Source organism: Buteo buteo, chromosome 8, assembly GCF_964188355.1.
Source record: "Buteo buteo chromosome 8, bButBut1.hap1.1, whole genome shotgun sequence".
NCBI classification, from domain to species: Eukaryota; Metazoa; Chordata; class Aves; order Accipitriformes; family Accipitridae; genus Buteo; species Buteo buteo.
In genome coordinates this window covers 17392124-17414580 of record NC_134178.1, presented here as the reverse complement: position 1 = coordinate 17414580, position 22457 = coordinate 17392124, and the positions used below count along the sequence as shown (strand labels likewise).

Genomic DNA, 22457 nt, shown 5'->3' with positions numbered 1-22457 from the left:
TTGGGAGGAGATTGGAGTAGATAAAGGGAAGCGAAAGCACAACAAAAAGGAAGGTCAGGAAGTGAAAAAAAAGGGAGTAAGTTATGGGAATCATGTAGTCAAAGCTGTTTGGGGTTATCTGCCAGGCAACCCTATGCCTGATCACTGCAGCCTGAATCAGGACAATGCATAAAGCCTGTTCTGACATATCACACGCATCAAACTTGCTTCTCCAGTCAGAGGGACCAGGGTGGGCGGGGTGCTTTCCATGGCTAACAGAGGAGCAGCTGGACAGACAGATCGAGCAACCTGGTACCAGTGCACTGATGCCCATTCCAGGCTGGGCAGCATGAGCAGCTACCCAGCACTCATAACTACCTCCCCACCTCTTACAGTTCCGAACACTGAAGCCAAATACAAATGAAAGAAGTTCTGCTTGTATCAGAGGACAAAAATACCTCAGTTAATTAAAATGCTATGGTACTCTACAAAGTTATTTAAACAAAAGAAGTGGAATATAATGAGCTTTTTCCTCATTAGGTCACATTTGCATATTACAAAACATGTTACTTTTAGTAAGCCTGCTAACATCATCACAGCTGAACTTAATTTGTAAGTTTTAAGAACTATTTACAAATTACTGAACTATTGTAATTTTATGGCCAGAGAAGAAAACTGAATTGGTCAGTATTAAACAGCATAAAAAAAGTTCATAGTGAAACCAAACACGAAGACTAAATACAGTTCTCTGATCCTGGCCTGAATTTGTGAAGACACAAGTTTCTTTGCCATAGTAAAAAACTGAAGCTGATGAGGCTGAGACAAGCAATCAGCACACTCAATATATTCTGAAACTAGATGGTTTTTTTTCTTTACATTTTCTTTTTCAGAATGGATTTGCAAAATAAACAAAATCACTACTATTTTTTACATTTAATGGCTATTAAAACCCTCTGAAATTAGAAATTTGACTTAGGTGTTCATTCACTAATAATACCTTACAGCTTTTCAGGAATTCTGTGTCAAAACAACACAAAATTCAACATATTATGTTCTCAAATCACATAATTGGCTAAATTATATATGTCTTCAAATAATTTGAGTTCTTGATCTTTTCTGAGTGTCTGCCATATTGTAGTTCATAAACACATTTTCTCAAGATGTAAAATAGTTTAATTTAGACTTCCTCCCATTTGGGAGGAGGTATACTACTATTTTAACAGTGACAAGAAAGAAACTATTACTATAAAAGTAGTAACATGTCTGTCAATAAGTAAAGCTAAAAGAAATACAGATTATAAAACCCTGGAGGGAGTAATTATTATTACACACTACTTAAACTAACAGTAAAATTTCAGAGTGTTCTTTTAGCAAGTGAACTTACAACATCAGATTTGACTGAAAAGCCATTAAAACAACAGAGGAAGAGTATGAAAATTTTTATATTAAATTCCCAAAGGCTTTTCAAAGAGAGTATACACAGTATGAACAAACATAAAAGCAATGTGCATATTTTAAAAGGTCTATAGCTTATTTAAGCCAACAGTGAGGAAAATTAATTAGGAAAACAAACAAAAAAATGCAATCATAAAACTGAGAGGATGCAATTCAGCCCATTAATAAGAAGAATCTACTGCAATAATTTATTCAGAACTGAGAGAAGAGATATTAAAGTACAGTCCTACAATACATCAAATAAAAATCTGGCAGACACACATACACTCTGTCTACATAAGCATTAAAGCAGCAACAAGGTTTTGGAGCAAATCCTCTATCATTCCCACTAACCACATGCTGACTCAGTTTCCAGGGCTGTTCTGGTACATGCAAACTACATCCCTTTTCAGGGAAATCAAACCAGATGCTCTGCTCCTGCTGGGCACAAAACATGCTTCAAACCCTAATGGGTTTGGTTTTTTTCAAGTCCTCCATTGCCACTGTGGCTTAGCAGAAAAGGAATATTCTTCTACGAGACTGTATTGCTTTTTTACATGAAGAAGCTCAAATGACGGACTTCAGGTGCATACTTGATTTATGGCACAGGAGAATTATCTTCATAAACTGACAGCATAGCAAGTCTGCTAACAAGAGCATTTTTAACCAGGGACAACAACATGACACACACAAAATCAACTAGTTATCATTCATCGTATTTCCTCCCTCTCCTTAACTTATGCATTGCCATACAGCATTGTTATTTAAAGTAAGTCTTTGTTTAGACATCCGGAGCAAATGAGAAAGCAACTCTTACCTGTGGAGGAGGTACTGTTATTGGTGCAGGCATAGGAACAGGAATTGGAACAGGTAAAGCTTTAGGAATAGGTGACACTGGTTCATTATGTGTAGCTTCTGCGCCTCCATTTTGAGCCACTTCATTTTCAGACTTCTTGGGAATCCCCTTCCACTCTATACAAAAAAAACCAAACCCAAACATACATGTATCAGCTCAGTAGAAGTGGGCAAGTAGTCGAAGAACAGAGCTAAGAAGCATTTAAACATATTTCTGCCAATAAAAATTCCAAATTACTTCAAACACACTACAGCAAATCACTGAAACATAGCAAGTAAATTTATTCCTTTCATTAGTTATTTAACAATTCTTTGCACTGACAGCATTTATACATGCCCAGGACTCTGAAACACACTATCTGTAACAAAAACAGTACGGCTGTTTTGGGACAAGCTTTCAACAGATTCATTCCATTGCTCTCAAGCAAGAAGGTAGCAGCTTTTTCACTAATTCGAGAAGTAATTTCTGAGAAAACAACATTTTCAAGTCTTCAACAAGGAAAAGGAGAATACAACAATAAAGAATCACAGCAAAATAAGAGAAACATCAAAAATAGCTTTAAGCTCATTTTATAGAAGAAATATGGCTCCTATTATTTGTCAGAACTTCCTGGGAAAAGACAGCTAAGCAGAAAAAAATAGATCAGTGAAGAGGCATTATGGGAAAGAGAAAAGCATTGAGAAGACTGGAACACATTGAGGTTATGTTTATAATTCGTTACTTTCATTTAAAATACACACTCAACTTATTTTTGTGTATTTATCATGAAGAGATGCTACTATTCATAATAACCACCACCTAATTAGGGCAAATTGGACAGAATGACAAAACCCTGAAATAATGTTTCAATAACTAGATAGCACTTCACACAGTGGTTAAAACCAACACAGTAGTCTGGAGCAGCAATCCAAAGAACTTAAGGCAATTCCAATTTTTAAGTATTGCATTCATTTAATATTAATTTTAAAATCACAACAGCCAACACACTAGCGACTCTATATTGGTTTGAAGCCTGTAATTGATTTGAAGCTGTTGATTATAGCAGGTGTCATTTTCTTAACACAACCATAGAAGCCTGATATTTTCACTGCTTACATCCAAAATAACAAGAAATCTATTAGGTCCCTATAAATACAAGACTTGCTAAAGGAACTGAAAATGTCACAAGCATGAAAACTATAGGCACTTTTTTTAGAAATTATAAAGTTGCCATCAGCTCAGTGGCCACACAAGTACTCCAAAGGCAGGCTCCCTTCCTAGGGGGTTCCTCTCATAAACCAGGGTGGTGGGCAAGGTGGCTCTGGGACTAACAAGGGCAACTCACTTGAATCATGCCTTACCATCAAGGGCAAATACCAGCACAGTTGACAGGTCACCTGGTATCCGCATGGATTTTTAGCCCAGCCCCTTGAAACACAGCTGCACAACTCCTGATGAGGGACTGTCATTAACTGCTTACAAACTCTCTCCAATTTACACGCTATGCATGCTGCACTTAGCCATTTCAAGGATTTTATGTGCACCACAGCGTCATGAAAGTCAGCCACACCAACTTCAATACACCAGCACAAAGGACAATTTTTTTAAAACCATTTGAAGATGTACCAACACTTTACCTGGACTAAGAGTTTCGTTGTCCAACATTCCTCCTTCGCAGAAACTTTCAAGATCTTCAGGTTTCACTTTGTCCCATGGTATGTAAGTAACACCTAATTCTACATCCCAATACTGCTTGTAATCTGGCTTTATTCCTTTATTCAAAGCCCATGCAATCTTGGGGGTGGAAAACATACATAGTCAGTAAAATGCTTCCATTTTAATGGATTTAATATTTAGTTCTCACAAAACAGCACTACCATTTGAGGCTAAAAAGCAAAAAGAATACTGTAATTGAAACAGCAGGAAAAATAGGTTAGTTACGAATCACTGAAATAAGACTTTTCTAAAGCAGCCTCAGTTCTTATTTTTTGGCTTGACTCCTGCACTCAATTTGTAAAAGTGTATAAAGGTAGTTTCTTCAAATGTTCCCCAGTCACTAAAATTAATTCTATTTCCCTTCAGAGGACAGTGTCACACTCTAATATGATGTTCTACAAAAGGAAAAATTTCACTAATGAATGCATTCTTCCTTACTTATTAGTACTCTTTATAGGATTATCACATATAATTAAACTCAGTTGTAAGACAAATAACCACCAATAAGAAAAACATAGTTACAGTCCACTGTAATGTCTAAAAGGACACTATTTTTGTTGGTTAAATAGACAATTATTGGCAATCTTTCAAGGAAACTGATACAAGTCCTACTAGTCACATTACAGAACAGGAAGAATACTTATCAAGAAAAAAACTGGTCCATTCACATAAATTTACAGAATACCATATGCAGAATACACAAAAGTCTAAAATAGCCAAAAGTCTAGAATAGATTAAAAAGGATTACAGTAATTACAGTAACTTTAGAACAGCTTGACATTTTCCAAGAAGTACCTTTATAGATTTCTGATTGACTTTGAAGTTTCCTCGGCTCAGTTTTTGTAGGGCACGGTAAGCATCTTGTCTGTGAACCATTACAATATAGGCACATCCTCTAGGTGGTATCATCTGTTTGTATTTTCAGAAAAAAAACTGGTTTTGCTAGCACATTAACAAAGTAATGAACAACATACAAGTGTTCAATTACAGTAAGCTGGAACATCAGCAGGTGTTTCAAAAAGGACTATGGAAGTACGAAAGAGACTGTTATTTTACGAGGCTTAGATAGCCAGCATCTTCTGGTACACATTTCTAGTAAATTAAAAGCAACTTCTTATGTGGAAAGTTTTAAGCTCTATTCCATGTGAGAATATGGATGACTTGTATATTTAATCCTTTAAATTGTTAAACAGTAGTATTTATGTAAATGCTGTGGTCTGACAATTAGTTACTTTGTTGGAGGAAACAAGGCACTAATACCCCACTTCATTCCATATACCACAAGCTGCCAGCTGCACCTCCACATTCAGTTTTATCTGCAGTTTTGTAATAATTTTTATTATTTGTAATGCATTTGAGAAAAAACTTCTGTGTTGTTTTACAATATTTGGGAATAGGAAGAAAGTTACAGTCACTTCTTTTTGTTTGTTTGTTTAAGTGAAATTTTATAGCTACAGGAACAGCTACCATTTATATATAAAAATATCCTTAAAATACAGCAAAGCCTAACAATAGTTCTCCATGATTATGACTAAAATGACAGAAAAGAAACGAGCAAAAGACACAAGAACACCAGCTGAGAGTCCACATTTCTATAATCAAACAAAATGGAGCAGTCAAGGAATTAGTAGCACAGTATGTAATTCTGTACCCATCTCCTCAATAGCCCTTTCTCATTCAATTCTCTTCAGAGAAAGCATGTTTTTTATGAAAATGGGATAATCTTCTGTACTACCCCAAGCACATTTTTAAATTTCAAGAAACTAAAGCTACTGCCTTCTTGGTTTTCTACACAGCAGCCAAATGAATTGAGTTCACACCTTAGAAAACACAACCATATAGAAAATGAGAGCTCTTGACTCTTTTCAATGTACCAAAAATAAAGCTGTCTTAAAACAGACTGAAAAGACTTTTTGTAACCAAGGCACATCAAAGTAGCTTACACTGCATCATTTATACTTACATTTATTGATTCAATTGGGCCAAACTCCTCCAAAAGACTTCCAACATCCTGTTGAGTTGTCCTTTTGTCAAGTTGTCCTACCCAAAGCGTAGTACTACAAACTACAATTAAAGAGTTAACACAGATTGTAAGAGCACTTAGAAATATACATGTATATAAAAAAGAATGTTCTCATTTTACATGATAACTCCTGAGAAGATTCCACACTCCCCAGGCATATTCAGAAGACAACTACTACATTTTGTCTATTAACACAGGCAAAGTCAGGATTATTTCAGAAATCTGAACATTAGCCTGTGTGTTTTCCAGGTCAAAGCTCCGGTCCTGGTTTGAAAGACACACAACATTGAATCACTAGAAAAATCATAATAATGTGCTCAACTTCTTGTTGCTCAACCTGCTTTACCTTATATGTCTTGCAGGAAGGAAAAGAAAATCATGGTGTTTCAGCTTTTTCTTTCCCCATTTTACAGCCAAAATATTTCTGACTTAGAGATATTCCAAAACTGCCAAATAGTCTACTATGAGTAAAGGAAGTACATGGATGTGTGGTGGATTTAATTCTTACCAGCTTTACAACAGTTCAGAAAATAAATCACAGTACTGTTTACTTTTATTCTGTTTGGATGAGTCTTGGAACCCACAAACAGCATTAAACCCAAGAAGAAGGAACAAAAAAATTTAAAAAATAACACACATCAGATTAAGAGTTTTCTTCTGGGGTATTCTGAGCAGATATCATATACTGAAAGTAAGTGGACTTGTCAATGTTAAATTTTTTTAAAAAGTCTAATAGATACAAAAAGTGTATTTCTTCAACATTTACAGTTTTTCTAAAACACCTGTTTGTCTTCTTAGTATTCCATTTTATGTAGGCATAGTATCTACTGTAATATCTTCAACTTCACAGAGCTCTAATATTCATTAAAGAAAATACTGGGTACAGACAAAACAATTCCATATATAAACAAGGAAGATGTTGAGCATCTGAAAAATGGTACTACAAGAATGTACAGAGTTACATCAACAATAAAGAGGAAGAATAAACTTACCACTAACAGTTTCTGACTTGATCTGAGGAAGGCCTTTTGATCTGCGTTCTCTCTCCCTCTCACGTTCACGTCTTTCTTGTGACCGAGACTTAGGAGAGTGTCGGCGTCTATCCCTGGACCGAGATCGAGATCGGCGATGACGTGACCTTCGAGATCGGGAGCCAGATCTTGAACGTCTCCTTTTAGGTGACCTAGTTTAATCCAACAACCATTTATGTTCAATCTTTCTGACCCAGACACTGACAGACAGATAACTATTTCAGATATCTATTTAAATAATCGGGCAAGAGTTCACTCAAAAAAAAAAAAATCCAAGCTCATTCACATGCATTTAGAACAAGGATAAATTATTACAGTAGCTCATTAATGCACTCCAGCTAAACAGTTGATTATTTTTCAATTTCTTATCTTCTATTAATTTTGTATTGAAGTTGACTATCAAAACTATGTCCACATTAACATAGAAAAAATGACATCTGCTTAAATGAGGAAAATGTTTATTGCTTTTACAAAAGAATGGCTAAAAAAAAGAGATTAAAAATAAATTCTGCCAGTGAAATTGTATTTTACATCATGTTAAAGTTCTAAACCACTCAAGGTCTAGAAGACAGAGTAAAACTTCAAAGAAATCATATGAAACTTGGCAAAGGAGAAGACTCATAACAAAGTAGATAGCTTTGCTTTAATACTGGAACCAGATTTGTTAGGTCAGCTGAGACATGTGAAATACTGCGTCTGTGACAGGCAAAGTCCCATAGTACGCTGGATTTCTTTGTGTGTCTTTAGAGCACAGACAAAATTAAGCTATCACATTCTGCTTCTCTAAAATTTAGTCAGTATTGACAGGCATAGAAGTTACTCTCTACCAATAAGAGAACTCTATAGATACCCACTTTTCCTTAGAAAGTAGACGACTTTCAGAGGTTCACAAGTCTTAAGTCACTAATCTGTTTCTCATTACCACTGCATTGAAGCACATATAACATTTAGCTGTATTTATACACAGCTCCGTCAGAGGTAAGAGATTGAAAGGGTCTCTTTTTTTCCTCTCTTCCAGAAGGGCAATTCAAATAAAGCCCTTGACAGTTTTGACTTTACCAAGAAATTTCACTAGTGTTGTCCATGCAGAGAATAATACACAGACAGTAATTTCTTGTAATTAATCCTTAGATTAAATTGAAATGGACTCTTTTGCTAAATGTGTCTTTTGGCATTTAGTCATAGAATCCAACTTGTACAGCACAACTGGGCACTTACAAGAAATGACCACAGAGGAAGTAAGCTGAGCCAGGCACCCAAGAATCCAACTTGAAATACAAGTAAGAGGACTATGTCCTAAGGCACTGAAAATGAGCTCCACCAATAGCTCAAGGAGTTAGCTCACCTCTCAGCTACTTATCCACCATCTCAATTAGAAGCTACCACCCCACAGCAGATTTGGCAGCACAGCACCAGATTCTCCAAGCTCCAGATTATCAGCATAACTCTCCTCAGTACTCGTACAGAATTAGTAAAGCGTTTTCAAGTCTTTGGACATGACACACTTAAGTTCCTTATGTTAAAATCCAATACCTGATATATATACCCTCACTAAAAGAACTTTTACTAATTTACCTTGATGCGGATCTAGATCTTGACTTTCTGTTGTCAGAAACATGTCGTTTTCCCTCTTGAATTGGTGGCTGTTCCACCTCCATATCCTAAAATATTAAGTTGACTGGTGTTACGGGTGAGTAGCACAAGTGTTTTATTTCATTTTATGCCTACACTAAATTATGTAACAGCACTAAAATTATATTGAATATTTACATATGTGAAATTAAAACGTAATGCAACTCTCCTCAGAAGATTCACCACGACTTTGTAGTCACTAACAGGGAGACAGTCCAGTATTAAATGAACTTAATACAACCACTGCAAGAACATAATAATTTACACAAAATTCTCATTTTCAATTTGCAAATTATTGTTTTTCCACATTTTAGTCAATCTCAGCACCACATATATCTCCACAGAATATGGTTATTTTCCTTAAAGTCAAGTCAGTGGATCTTGCTCTGTCATCAAAATCACAGGCAAAGGAAGGCCTACTAGAAAACTCTTCTCCATGATGTTATAGGAAACTACTTTAAGCCATATATATAAGCAAATTACAATACAATAAATTTGAAGAATGAAGCAGTAAGTCATCAAAACAACACATAAAATGCAAGAACCTGCTTAAAAAAACCCACCCAGTAAGTTCAACACAGCTCTTCCTTCCTAGCCCAAATCCTCTACAGCTTCCCACCAAGCAACCTCTCAGAATGTACTGATTCAACAGAATTCAAGACTAAAAAAGCAATTACAAAGATACTCTTAAGAATTGTCCCTTTATTCCAAGTGGAAAGCAAGAATTTTCTAGAATCTGTGACATCACAGGTCACCACAAAGACAGCTTGGTGCCATCTCTATTTCTCATTCAGGATTTCCTTTCCTTGGAACAAAAGGCAAATATATTCAACTTTTTTTTTTTTTTTTAATACAGGCTCATAAATAGACTTGCTCTTTGATTTCTTCTTAATAGCAGCCCGTTACCGAACCAACAATATCCTCCAACATCTTAGGAACAAGAGTGAGCTGTTTACATACACTTGGATTTTTTAAAACTTTTACAGACTTCTGAGTCCATTTCCACTATATTAGTGATCTACCAGGGCCTTAAAAATTAACCCTTCCAGATAGTTTTTCTCCAGAATGAGATTGCATTGTTAGAATTCCATGGAACAAAATATTCCTGAAGCATGATGGGTACAGGAAAGGGAGGATGAGGTAAAGTGATAAGTGGAAGGACAAAATGCAATCCAAAGTCTTTCACAAAAGGAGGTGCAAAGCATACATATGCTGGTTTTGCTAGACTTCTGAAATACCAGACTTGTCATGTAGCACTGCAGCTATCCAACTTTCAGATGAGCTAACCTCACAGCCATCTCTGTCCATGGTTATCATGAAATTTCCTCTCCTGAAGAAATTATACACATTTGAGAAAGACATGTATTAGAGCATTTAAGTTAGTTTGTTTACTGCAAGGGGTCCTCACCTGCTGATGTGTTTTTTGCATGTGTGATTCACTCTGTACTGGAAAAGGAGACTGAAAAGTTTGCTGCACAGGTGCTGCTGGCGGAATCACAGGCTGAGCCATGGGTGGAAACTGTGGCGTAGGCAGGAGACCAAAACCTGGCATTTGCCCATTAGGAGGAAGTGGAACCTTTTGAGAAGAAAAAACACAAAAACTTCCAGTTAGGAAAAAAAAATTACATCAGCTTTCCCAGTCTGTTAAAGTAAAACTGCATCTCTGCTGCAAAGTCACAGTAAAAGACCAGAAGCCCGAGAAAGATGAAGTAGGTCAAGCATTCAGGTGTATAAAATAAAAATCTTGTTCTTCAAAGCTTGACTGGAACAGAGAACAAAAATATGTTTCTTAGGAAAGTTGGAGGGCTAAGCCATATTCACACTTCACCATAGGAACACCACTTCCTTACTTCTGCACCAAAGAAAACAACAAAAGATAGAAAACATAACAGAGGGACAAGGGAAAACCCTGAAGTTACCTGGTGACGCATTGGATCTTGCTGTATTCCCATCATTCGCTGCTGAAAAGGATCCATATTTGGGAGCTGAGGAAATACTGGCTGTTGTATACCTTCTCCTGGAAATCCACTAAAACCGGTAATATTTAGGTGAGACAAGTCAATAGATACACACATTTTTTTGCCTTTATTTTACATATTTCTATGTACATTTACACATTCTTTCTTCAAATTTAGACAGAAAAATTATCTTTATTATAATCCCATTTCCTCTCTAAAAAGTGGAAACAAAAAGAAGAGACAGAGTGGCTTCTTTATCTTTTCTCCACTCTAAGAGTAGTCCTTTAACATTTAAAGAAATGCCACATAAAGGTTTAAGCCTCTCTTCCCCCTGTACTTGTATGATCTTGCTAAAGATCTCAGTCTATGGAAATTCTTCATGAAGGTTGTCTGCCTTAGGCTAACTTTCTTCATTTCCAGTTCCTCTTTTGGAAACAAAAGAAGTAAGCCTTTTCCTCAAGGAAAATAAATTGGGCATACTTTCGCTGGGAAAAAACCTTCAAGTCGGGAGGAATTTAGGGCAGAGGAGAAAGGGATATGTATATCACACAAGGATTACAGTAATGCCATTCACTTCCTGATTCAACACACAGAATGGACAGTGCTCAGGGACTTAATGAGGTCTGTGCAGTTAATAAGACCTGTTTACGGGATGCAGTTTGTGTAAAAAACTGAACAGGATTTCAGGAAGATAAAGGACTTTCATGGTGATGTGAAATGGAACTTTGTAGTATTTTAAGACACAGGTGCCATATAATTCTTAGATGATTCCGCACAGATCAGTTTTTCATACAGAGTATTACTGATTTTGTGTGCCCACAATAAGACTACTGGAATCCAATCTTCAGAGGCATGTTACACAACTATAAAGCAGTAAGGACAGAGGCTTTGAAGTGCTACAAACAGAACATAAACATGCTGAAAAGCCTAGTCCAATGATCTCTAGTTGGGCGTACTCAAGCAGTGATTATGTTTGACCTACCTCATTTTTCTGTACTCCAGAGTTCCATCTGTATTATAGGGAAAATGCTACCAATTTACTTAAAAGGCATTTTAATTAACTAATACTTGTGGAACATTAAAGTGCTCAAAGTGATAAACACAGTAAGAAAGCTAATGACAAAGTTAGTGATTCTGTTTTTGAGAGCAGGGTTTGGATGGCATATACAGAAAGTAAGACATGGGGCCACATACTGAAGCAGGGAAAAAAGAAATATTGACTAACCCAGGTATTGAGCACCATCCAGCCTGTGCACTGAATGAGAGAGAGGTCCTGTGGAAAAAACTAGTATGTGATCATGTAATTTAAGACTTTATCATAATGCATATCAAAAGGGAAACAGGATCCTAAGTTAGTTTGCGTGAGTATTTAATATTTGAGAACGTAAAGCTGCAAAGCCAATTTTAATTTTTTAAATAGTTAAAACTATCACAATGTTTGGAGTAGCACCTTTTCCCCAGTCAGCAAAGCAATCCAGCTGATTACTAACAATGCCCTGACACACTCAGTTGTGCAATAAAAACACAGAACTCATCTTGAAAACAAAACTGAGCTTTTTTCTACAGAACACATTCCTCAATCAATGATGCAACATGCCAAACCTACACTGGATCACCAAAGTAAAAAGACAATAAAGAACAAAACCCAAAAAACCACACCAGAAGTTGTTAACAACATTTTAACTGAAGTAACTTGGAATTTCTAACCTACAGATTTTTTAGAACAAAGATTTGCTAATTCTATTATGACACAGAACTTACAAAGCTGGCTGAGAAACTGAAGGAGAAGGAGCTGAATCTTCTTTCTTTGCATCTTCCACTGCTTCTGGTTCATCATCATAGTCAAACCGATCCAGCAGCTTCTGAAAGAAATGACATTGAGCCAACTATTTTTTCTGTATCTTATATAATTGGCAGCCAAAATATCCTTATTATCGAAGTCTTACTATATATCTAACAGCTCTGGAATTAAAGACAAGGTTTGAATCAGGAAAAAAAGAGACAAACCTATATTCTAATACAGAATCAGAAACTGTCCAAAACCAATTTTATTCAGCTTCAGAAAATGAAAGGGTATAAAAACAGGAAGCTGACCTCCAAACAGAAAGAGAAAAAACAAAATTTACATCATTTTTCTCCTAACAAATGGAGGACATTGAGGCATCCATCAAACAGTCTTCTGCTGAACTGAAAAAGTTAAACACAAAGAACAAATAAAGACTTACTTTGTCAAATGATGTTTTTTGTTCAGGTGGTGGGAAAGCAGGTTTTTGTTCTGGTGGTTGTGCTGCTGTAGTTTTCAACTGAGCAGTAATAGCTTGAACCTGAGCCATCACAGTGTTATCTATGACTGGTGACTGGGGTTTTTGAGGCTGTTGAAAAGTCTGAAGAATTTGCTGAAGCTACAAAAACAGATATAGTATTAATTATATATTCTTATATAAACACATGGTACTGAAAGAGTTGTCGGGTATAAATTTTACGTCAAACTAGACTATGGCACAGGATGAACAGTAACAACAACCTGACTAAACTATGGAGAACTTTCAGCAAGACCAAAGGTCACTTTTTAAACACTTAAGTGGCACAATTCAACAGAACCCCAGATTTCAGTATTCAGGCCTTTCAACACTGCAAACATTTAAGTGGACTGAACAGTAAGACTCAACATTTTGTTTGATTTATTCTGCCTGTTCTTGAAACTTTGTAACTGCATCAATTCAGAACTAGTTATTTAGGAATATATAACTGAACCTTTCTCAAATATCATAACTACTGGACAGAAGGGTCACAGATCATTCAAATACTGACTTTAACTTTTAGAAGTTTTCTGCTGAAGACCTTAGGGAGGCTTTTTGTTTTGCTTCAAATCAAGGATATTACTTCTATCATTTTTCCCTCCCCTCATTTAACATAAAAACGGAAGTTAGAAGGGAACCAGATATAAGCAGGTTACCTGTTGTCCTTGTGTTGTTTGAAACAACTGAGCTACAGCTGCAAAGGCATCAGAACTGGGCAACTGTGGCACAGTCGGCACTGAGTTAGCAGTAACTTGAGGGGGCTCCGAAGGAACCTTTACTGGAGGGGGCGGCGAACCTGAGAGTTTCATAGGAATTGAGAAAGCGCTACATTACTCCAAAACATTCATCTTACTCTTCAGTGCGTACATCTACCTCTTCAAAACAAGTGTCTATCTACAATACTCTATTTAACCCCAAAAGTCATACCTAAACTACTCCAATTCTATTCATTTTGCCTTTAACTGCTCCATTCACTGCTCACATCTGTGCATTATATACACTAAGAAAGAAAACAAAGAAAAATGGCCTAACTGAAAGCTAGTCCAGCATGGTATTTTAGAGCACAACTCAATGTTTATAATTGTACAATTTTACAAAAGTTAAGAGAAAAACTGTTACTCAGTGTTAAGCAATGCGTATCAAAACACGTAGAATATTAGTTCTGGTTACAAAGTTCTGAACTCATTCTTTTGGATGAATATTACAAATCAATCATCTAATGGTTCATTTTAAGAACAACTGAGCTTCTCTTAATATTTTCTATTTTGTAGCAGTAACTGAACTTTTGCTGAAATGTCTGGTAAAAATTAAAGGTTTTTAAAAATTATTTCACAAGCAACTCTTGTTCTTTGATGAGGTTTGTTCACATGCCACTTTTGCATAGGCACAAGCCAAACCTGCATCTGATAGATAAATCCTACCATAAAAAGAATTTTTACTAATTCTTCCAGGAAAAGACTCCCATTTCCACTGAGCTTTACTAAAACTCAGATCACATTTTAAGACATGCTATTAGCTTTGTCTACACATGCAGCTTTCCCATTCTCTTTGCTTCAGATTACAATGTGGGTTTTTTTAATAAACATTTTGCCAGTACAAAGTAAATTAGCAGTAATACCATCAATTCCTACATGCTGTGAGCAAGTAACTATTCTTTAGCAAACATATTTTAATAGACTATTATAAAACTGTACAACAAGAGACAGTTAAAAAACGCCACAGATAGAAATATTTTTTAGTTTGAGACACTAAGCAAGTATGTTTGCCTCACAATACCAACTTCTTTAAGGCCACTCATCTGTTTGCAGTTTAAATAACTGCAGTGTTGACATGCAGCAAGCAGACAAACATGTTGAATAATGTTTTCCCAGAAGTCAGATGCTACAAAAAAATACTGCAAAAAGATACGTGATTGTTTTTAAATATAAATTAACTCCCCAATTATCTCCTGTATATATTCAGAAGGATATTTGCTTGCTCAAGGGAGAAAATTTGCATTTCCCTCTCTCTCTTTTTTTAGCTAAACAGACTTTGTAGCATTATGCACTAAACAGATTCTATTTCACATAATGCATTAGTATATTTATTATTATTCATTAGCATATTTATTTCAGGGCCAAATTATCCCCTCTGGTGCATCTGAATATCTCACTGAAATCAGTGATTCTGTACATGAAAATTTATGCAGAAGGCACCCAACCCAGTAGCTACTAGTGATGAGACAAAGATGGAAAAATAGTGCCACTCACCTGTCATATCAGAATGAAACTGTATAGCCACCAGTCTGCACCCAAGCTCAGGTGCTAAGACATTCCCTCCCCCTGCCCTGCCATGTTTATAAAACTTTTCAATAGGATACACTTTCCTAAACACCACTGGAGACTATTTCACTTATGCTATTGTGCATCATTATTTTGTTGTCTGTCACCACACTTCACTCACTCCATTACATTTTTTGCCAGTCCTACTCCAGCATACATAAGTGCAATAAATAATGAGGTTACCAAAGCTAAGTCTAAAATATAGAGTGCAAACTCAAAAAGAAGGCCCTCCAGAGAAAGAGAGAATTGTGGCATGCATATTCTCATCCACGATTCAGTAACCTCACTACCAGCTTTTTATGTGGCATAAAAATAGGTCAGTGAAAATACTGTGGGTAGGCTGTCATTACTTTAGTCTTTAGGTCAGTGGTTTTCAACCAGTAGCCTGTGTAAAAGTCTACTGCTGGGCACACATTTACTGTTCAAGAATTTGCATTTGAAACACCAGTTTAAATGTTTCAGGGCTGCATATTGAAAAAGACTGACAGCTGTTGCTTTCAGGTATCAAGTTGATTCAAAGAAAGATGAAGCTGTTAACATGTAAGATCATGCTTTACTTAGCCAGGTACTAACATTAAAAAAATTACATCAGAATTCTAAATCTGAGAAACAAAAGAAAAATATTTCAGACCAAAAGAAAAGATTTTTTTAAGAGGGGACATTGAAGTCATCCGTAAGTGAAGTGTGCACATATGTATGTATGTGTGCATACACGATACAAATTTCATATATTTTCCAAATACGTGTTCACTTGCTGATAATTTCTGATGTACAGTATCAGCATTTATTTAGAACTAGTTCAGATGTTCCACATAATTGTGACAACAAAATCGAACTTATTAATATGCTACTGTTGAAACTACTAATAGGCGCTTTAATGTGAAAGCAAACAAGCTATTACCATTCATCCTTTTAAAAGAAGTTATAATGTCATTCATACCTTCATTATTAGTAGCATTTTCTGTCATTGGTGCAGTGGCACTAGTTCCTGCTGCCATATCCAGAAGAGGTTGAATTATTTCAATTTTAAATACTCCATTTTTCTGCCAAAGGTTCAGGACACGTACTATTTTACTCTGTTGAAACAAAAGCAAGCATCAGTGCTAAACACAGCTTTCCTAATTCACAAACTCCAAATTTATCTTCCGTACATTGAGAAGAAAGGTTTGAACAGTATACAAGTTCAACATAATCAGGCATACCTATTTAACAACCTCCCTATGTTGTCACATAGGTCAGCAAGACCTTTTACATTGCGAAGATAAAAACTGCCAACTTATTTTACTATCCACTTTAATAAAAAGTGACTTGTACCATTTTTCTAAAACTGTTCTGGCCAGTCAGAAAATCCAGGTTTGATATACAATAGAGGAAGTCACATCAGCCCTACCATTTCCTCACATATAGTCATAAAGGGGTAAAACAAACAACAAATGTGACTAGAAAGACAGAGAAAATGAAGATGAGCTGGAAAACCCTAACAAAGATTAGGCAATTAGGGTGCTATTCCAAAACGCTAGAACAAAGCTTTAAAGTTAGATAGAAGATTGTTCGCTTGCATTTTTTTCTACTAACCCAACCAATCCTATGTTGACACCAGAAAACCCATCTCCATCACTATTCAGAACATCAGGAAAGCAAGTAGCAAATATTCTGATCACTGCAGAAAGATCAAATTAGAACCTCTGATTGTCAGCTGTTATTTTAAGCTTGTTTCTTTTTTTAACATTAAGAACAATGAAGCTTTCAGGAACAAGCTGGAAATTAGTCTTTCCTTCTTTATCCCAGTATTAAACAATAATATATAACTAGATGTGCTGCTTCAATTGGAACATGCACGCAGGTAAAAGTCAGAATACATGTTATATTGACATACCTGTCTTACCTGTCTTTTTTGTATCGTCATCTGAGCTGCACACACATACATTTTAAGTACTTTTTACTTCTACTGTAGCTGTTAAGAATGAATCGATTCTGTTCCTTCTTGTTGCAACAATAAAATGTCTTACTGTGACTCAGTTATATACACCCATGCAAATTGACCTATACTTATATAAGATAAGCGATTAAAGAATTTCACAAAATGTTTTCTACAATAAGATCAATTAAAGAGAAACCTGAAATGGCTATTTTAAAATAAGATTTTGGTCTGAAAAACAGCTAACTTTAAAACAACAGCATTTTTTGGCTTTAGGTATTCTATCTCTCCACAAGACTTGAAAATAATATGAAGGCCAAAAAATGAATAAATTTAATACTCTTGTTTTCAGTCACATATTAATCTTACAGAAAGGCTGTTTAAAAAAAAAAAAAGTTGTATCATAGTATCATTCTCTTTGGAAATCAACCATAGTTGCTGTGTATCTGCAGATCAGGTTTTTTGTTTAGGTACTGGACATTCATTAAAGCAAGCATGTTATAAATAGTATTATTCCCCTAGTGAAAAGCATCTTAATTATTTTAGCAGTGAGATATCAGGTAGTTACATAAAGGACACAGATAGTCTAATTCATTTAGATGAACAAAATGGTAACCACAAAGACAGAAAGAAGGGACTGCTCTATTTCACCAAGGTATTAACCCAGAAGCTCCAGAAGATCAAATTCAAGCCCTAAAGGTCTAAAAGTTCCACATTAGAAAACTACAGAGCATCAAAGCCTTTCAAAATCTTAGTCAGAAAGTTAGTGAAAAAGTCAGTTAGAAAAAGAGTATTTTGCTCTTACAGTACTACAATTAAGAAAAAGAGAGAGTAGGCATTTTCTGGAAACCAACTGGCAACTTCTAAAACACACTTATCTTGGGAGTCTTTTGAAATTGTTCTGACAGAGGGCATAAAAGTCATCTCCTGTTGGTAGCAACCCAGACCATCATGAATTCAGGAAACTTTCTGAGCCTCTGTTCTATCACCAAGTACAAAACTAGGGAAACCCATGCCTTAAACTAGTCTTGACAATGGAGAGCAGCAATGAAATTCTCAAGCATGGGATTTGTAAAGACTGAAGAAATCAACATGATGATTTTTTAGAAAATATTTGGGAGCAGAACCTTCACTGCCTAGAACACCAGAGCTTCTCCTATAACACTTCCTTTTTGTGGGAGACACCACCTTCCATAGTAAGTTTTCCTGAAGAAGCCTCAAGAAGAAAAATTTTGGCATAGTCACACACACCGTAGAAATAACTTCATCAATTTAGTTTTGCCTATGCAGACAAGTAAAATAAGTATTTTAACTAGAACTTTCATTTCACTACCACCTTTGATAATCTTTCTCATCATGATTTACCATTTCATATAATAACATTCACTACCATGAACATAGAGAATGACCGAATTAGCTATCACAGAAGTGGAAACACCAAGGTAGCACTGTTATCAATTCACAACAACACTTGAGAAATGATAGTTGTACCTTGTCTTCAGATGGACAGAGATACAAATACTGGAATGTGGCAGTAATATTTTTAGAGAATCTTGGCCCAAAAACATCTTTGTCTGTTCCAAACTGGTGACGAGACTGACGAACAATAGAGTCAATGACATACAATCCAGGGACTTTATATTCCGGTTTGCACTGAAAACATGAAAATTATTTTCCATTATGCAGTGATACTAACAAGGTAACATGCACTCACCTTACATCCTTACACAAAATATATACTTAGTATACTTGGGTAGAAAAAAAATATATATTAATTTGGTTTATGAAGAATTCTCTTAGTGCTTTACTTCTGTTTTGTTTATAGAAATGGAAAAAAAAAGGAGAAAAACATGCTTTCACATTTGGGACAGGGTAAATATACCTGGATAGCTTGAAGCAGCCTTTGCCTTCTCAATCACTGCTTTTAAAGTACATTTAGCTTGACAACATGTGACTACAACAACAGGTCTACTACAATACAGTTCAGACTGTCACAACTCTGCTATCAAGCTACCTCCCACTCAATGCACTGAACTACTTCCACCAACTCTATTCTCCAGAATTTAACGCAAAGTCCTTCTCTTTGGAGGTCTCTGAAGAACTCTGAATGAAAAGAGTATTTTTCCTGTTTACTCAGAGGAACTTACTTTAGGCAGCATGATAGTTTGGTTTTAGTGTTACATTCTAGCCTGTGGTTCTATATGCCTAGCCAAGCATGAAAACTGTATTTTCTGAAAATATGTATTATCTTACCCAGTGAAAATTAATTTGAAGTTCAATACCTCCAGTTTCCTCCCCAGTTGCTGGGTAGAGGAGAAAGGGGAAATTTCACAGTTTTTCTTTTCCTCCCCTTCTTAATATAGTAAGGAAAACTAAAATGAGATTATATAGACAAAGAGATACCAAAATGTATAAAATCCTAATAAAACAGAATTTCTTCCCTCAATCCCTAAATAGCAGAAGCCTTTTTGTTTTTTTACTAGCATTACAAATAATACCTAGTAACAGATGCAGACAATATCTGTATCAGTAGATTATTTTTTACCTTTTTGATAAACTTCTCTACAATCTGGACAACATGCTTGTAGAGCTGGAAAATAAATACATAAATTAATCTATCATCTACTCAACTGTGGCACATCATTTTAGAAGTATTTTAACTCTTTGTGCTTACTACCATTTAGGAAAGACTACAAAATATTGTAGTCATATTCTAAAAAGTAGTATATTATCAAGCTAAGTTAATCTAGCACAGAGAAAATTATTTCATGGGGTAACACAGAAACAAGCCATCCTTTCTGTCAGAAGTGTGCCAGTGTGTACACAAAAGACATAGGGCTTCCAGAGCATTAGGGAGAGCTTTCTGGACTTACTTTCTAAGCAAGTCCGCTATGTTTTAATATGCTACGGTGCAGTTGCATCCTGCAACATTTAAAATTTTATTGCATAGAAATCACAACACCTTAGTGGGTGTAGCATTAAAAAGCAATGATTCAAAAAAATCAAGCTGGCATTATGCTACTACTCTAAAATCAAGACATTATATTCACCACCCCCTTGTTTCTATAACATTCTTAACACCAACGAGAATAAAACATCCATGAAGCTGACTGGGAAATCCAGAGATACATTTACTTAGAAGTAAAATAATAAAACATTGCTCATGTTACAGTTTCATGTTTATTCTACTGTACTTTACCTTAATAGCTTTAATGGCAGCTTTTGTGATGAGAATCATTTTTGCTCGCGAAATAGGAGGTTTCATCTCCATCAGTGAAAAGAGCTAAACAGAGAAAACAAATATTAAAAATGTATGCTGAAGTTTAAGCAGTTAACCAAAAAGAAAACATTTCAGACAACTGATTGATTACTGACATTCCATACTATGTATCGCCACAAAGCTGGCTGGCCCTTGAAACAAAGATACTAACAGGCAGATCTTTCTAGGCAATGTTCAAAGCGATCTTCCTTGTGAACTAACCCATATTCACTAATTTACCAGATTTTGATAAGGCTGCTGTCGAAGTCCCATTTGTGTCTAAAAATTAGTATCTGCTTATGGTACCAGCACTGCTAACTTATGGTATGGGAACTTGCAATTTTAAAAAAAGCAATATAAGACAGAAATAAGTGCGGCTTGATTTAAATTAGCCCGAGTATCTGCTTACCAAATAGAAATATTAGGATGGCCCTACAGATAACTAGACTAACATAATCCTATAATCTTAAAATAATGTGCATAAAGGTATGACAACTTTCATCCATCAAGGTGATCAAATCCATAGTAAGTTTTCAAATTATCCCACTATATACAGGCATTGCAAATGTCTTTAATGGAGATGTTTACCATTTTGCTTGCTATGACCACACTGTATTATTATTAAAATTAACTGCACCAACTGTTTTGGAGAATCCGCTGCACTATTCTCCATACTAATGTCACCCAGTGGAAAACTTAATTCCTCAAGAACTAAGTTTTCAGAAGTTACTAGTTTTTATAGATGGCAGTTTGAGGCATTCTGTGAATGCGACTTACAGAATAATTCTTATCTCATTTCTAGAAACATAGCCCAGGCACACTATTTCAAAGAGTTTTAATCATATCAGAAGTTAAGAAGAGTGCTATTCTGTTAAGACCATTAAGCACAAAAAGGGATTCTGCAGTGCCAGATTTAAATACTCCTTTTTTTTTTGAAGTCTGAATTCACAGAAAGCATATTCTATATTCAAAACATGTAGGATACAGATAGGATGTTCAGCTCTTCAAATTTGAAAGTGTGACTCTAAGCAAAGAAACCGCAAACTTAGTTTTCACAAAAAGCATCACCATGACTTGCATCTCATGTGTGAGGAAATTTATTGCAAAACACTTTCAAAAAGTCTTGAACCTAGGCATTCAGAAGACACTGCTCTGTCTTCCAGTATCAATAACTCTGAAAACAAGTATTAGCTTCACATTTCAGAAACTGAGAGAAACTAAAACTTGCACACAGAACTGTCAGAGCTGATGAAATATCCATGAAAGGCTGAACACAGAAAGCTGAGGGAAGAGGGATACATTTTCCTCAGGGCCCCAGCACCACCTGAACAGTGTGACATTCTTACTGTACTTTGCTTCCTGTAGAGCATTTTAAGAGAAGAGGGAAATAAGGGATTGGGGGAGGTTTGTTTTTACATAACAGTCCTACAGTCTGGCACTCATAGGCAGGCATGCACACATACCAGAAGACACCAAAATCCAATGCACATTTCACCACTTTCCAGACCACTCTGCCTACTCTGGATCTACAGTGAATTCTGTATACTCCATAAGCTGCTGTTGTAATTTCACATCGTAAAACAACCAGTTGCAAAAACTACACCATATGCTACACAATGTTTTCATGGCAAACTGTGCACACTTCTTTTCTACTAGTCATTAGACCTGGAAGCATAATCCACATTGGCTTGTCAGGACCATTCTCTCTACTCCAATCTTGCTTCCCATCTTCCAAGCAGAAAAAGAAGCCAGGACATCCCAGTACTACTTTTTAATTCCTCCTTCTATATCACAGCTCATGGTTAGGTGTTCTGCTTCATTAAATATTATGTTCCATTCTTCCCATAAACTTAACTTCCTATTTAAGCTGTGGCTTACTAAAGGCAGAATCATTATATTGTCATGATTTGTATAGTGCAAAAAACCATGGAGATCTTCAACATTTCCTACACACACATAATCATTTTTACCTTGAAATATTCCCCACAAATCATAGAAAAAAATGTTTTTGCATTACATAATTTGATTTTGCTCTCACAATAAAGAAAAAA

At 35.7% G+C, this 22457-nt stretch overlaps 1 protein-coding gene across 4 annotated transcripts in view; it reads right to left on the bottom strand.

Moving 5' to 3' along the window:
• SCAF4 (SR-related CTD associated factor 4) overlaps window positions 1–22457 on the bottom strand; it is a 48075-nt gene that overhangs the window by 15686 nt on the left and 9932 nt on the right. Inside the window, exons 2-17 of one of the 4 annotated variants that reach the window (XM_075033830.1) lie at window positions 20347–20430; window positions 19693–19737; window positions 18639–18800; window positions 16170–16305; window positions 13565–13704; window positions 12834–13010; window positions 12370–12467; window positions 11834–11881; window positions 10570–10678; window positions 10059–10226; window positions 8594–8679; window positions 6980–7170; window positions 5928–6028; window positions 4760–4873; window positions 3886–4042; window positions 2231–2385 (exon numbers count right to left, since the gene is read on the bottom strand). In XM_075033830.1, the coding sequence (XP_074889931.1) occupies window positions 2231–2385; window positions 3886–4042; window positions 4760–4873; window positions 5928–6028; window positions 6980–7170; window positions 8594–8679; window positions 10059–10226; window positions 10570–10678; window positions 11834–11881; window positions 12370–12467; window positions 12834–13010; window positions 13565–13704; window positions 16170–16305; window positions 18639–18800; window positions 19693–19737; window positions 20347–20430 (1971 nt within the window). Of the gene's footprint in view, window positions 1–2230; window positions 2386–3885; window positions 4043–4759; window positions 4874–5927; window positions 6029–6979; window positions 7171–8593; window positions 8680–10058; window positions 10227–10569; window positions 10679–11833; window positions 11882–12369; window positions 12471–12833; window positions 13011–13564; window positions 13705–16169; window positions 16306–18638; window positions 18801–19692; window positions 19738–20346; window positions 20431–22457 lie in introns of all 4 variants that reach the window. The other 3 variants (XM_075033829.1, XM_075033831.1, XM_075033832.1) reach the window with 3 other exon arrangements.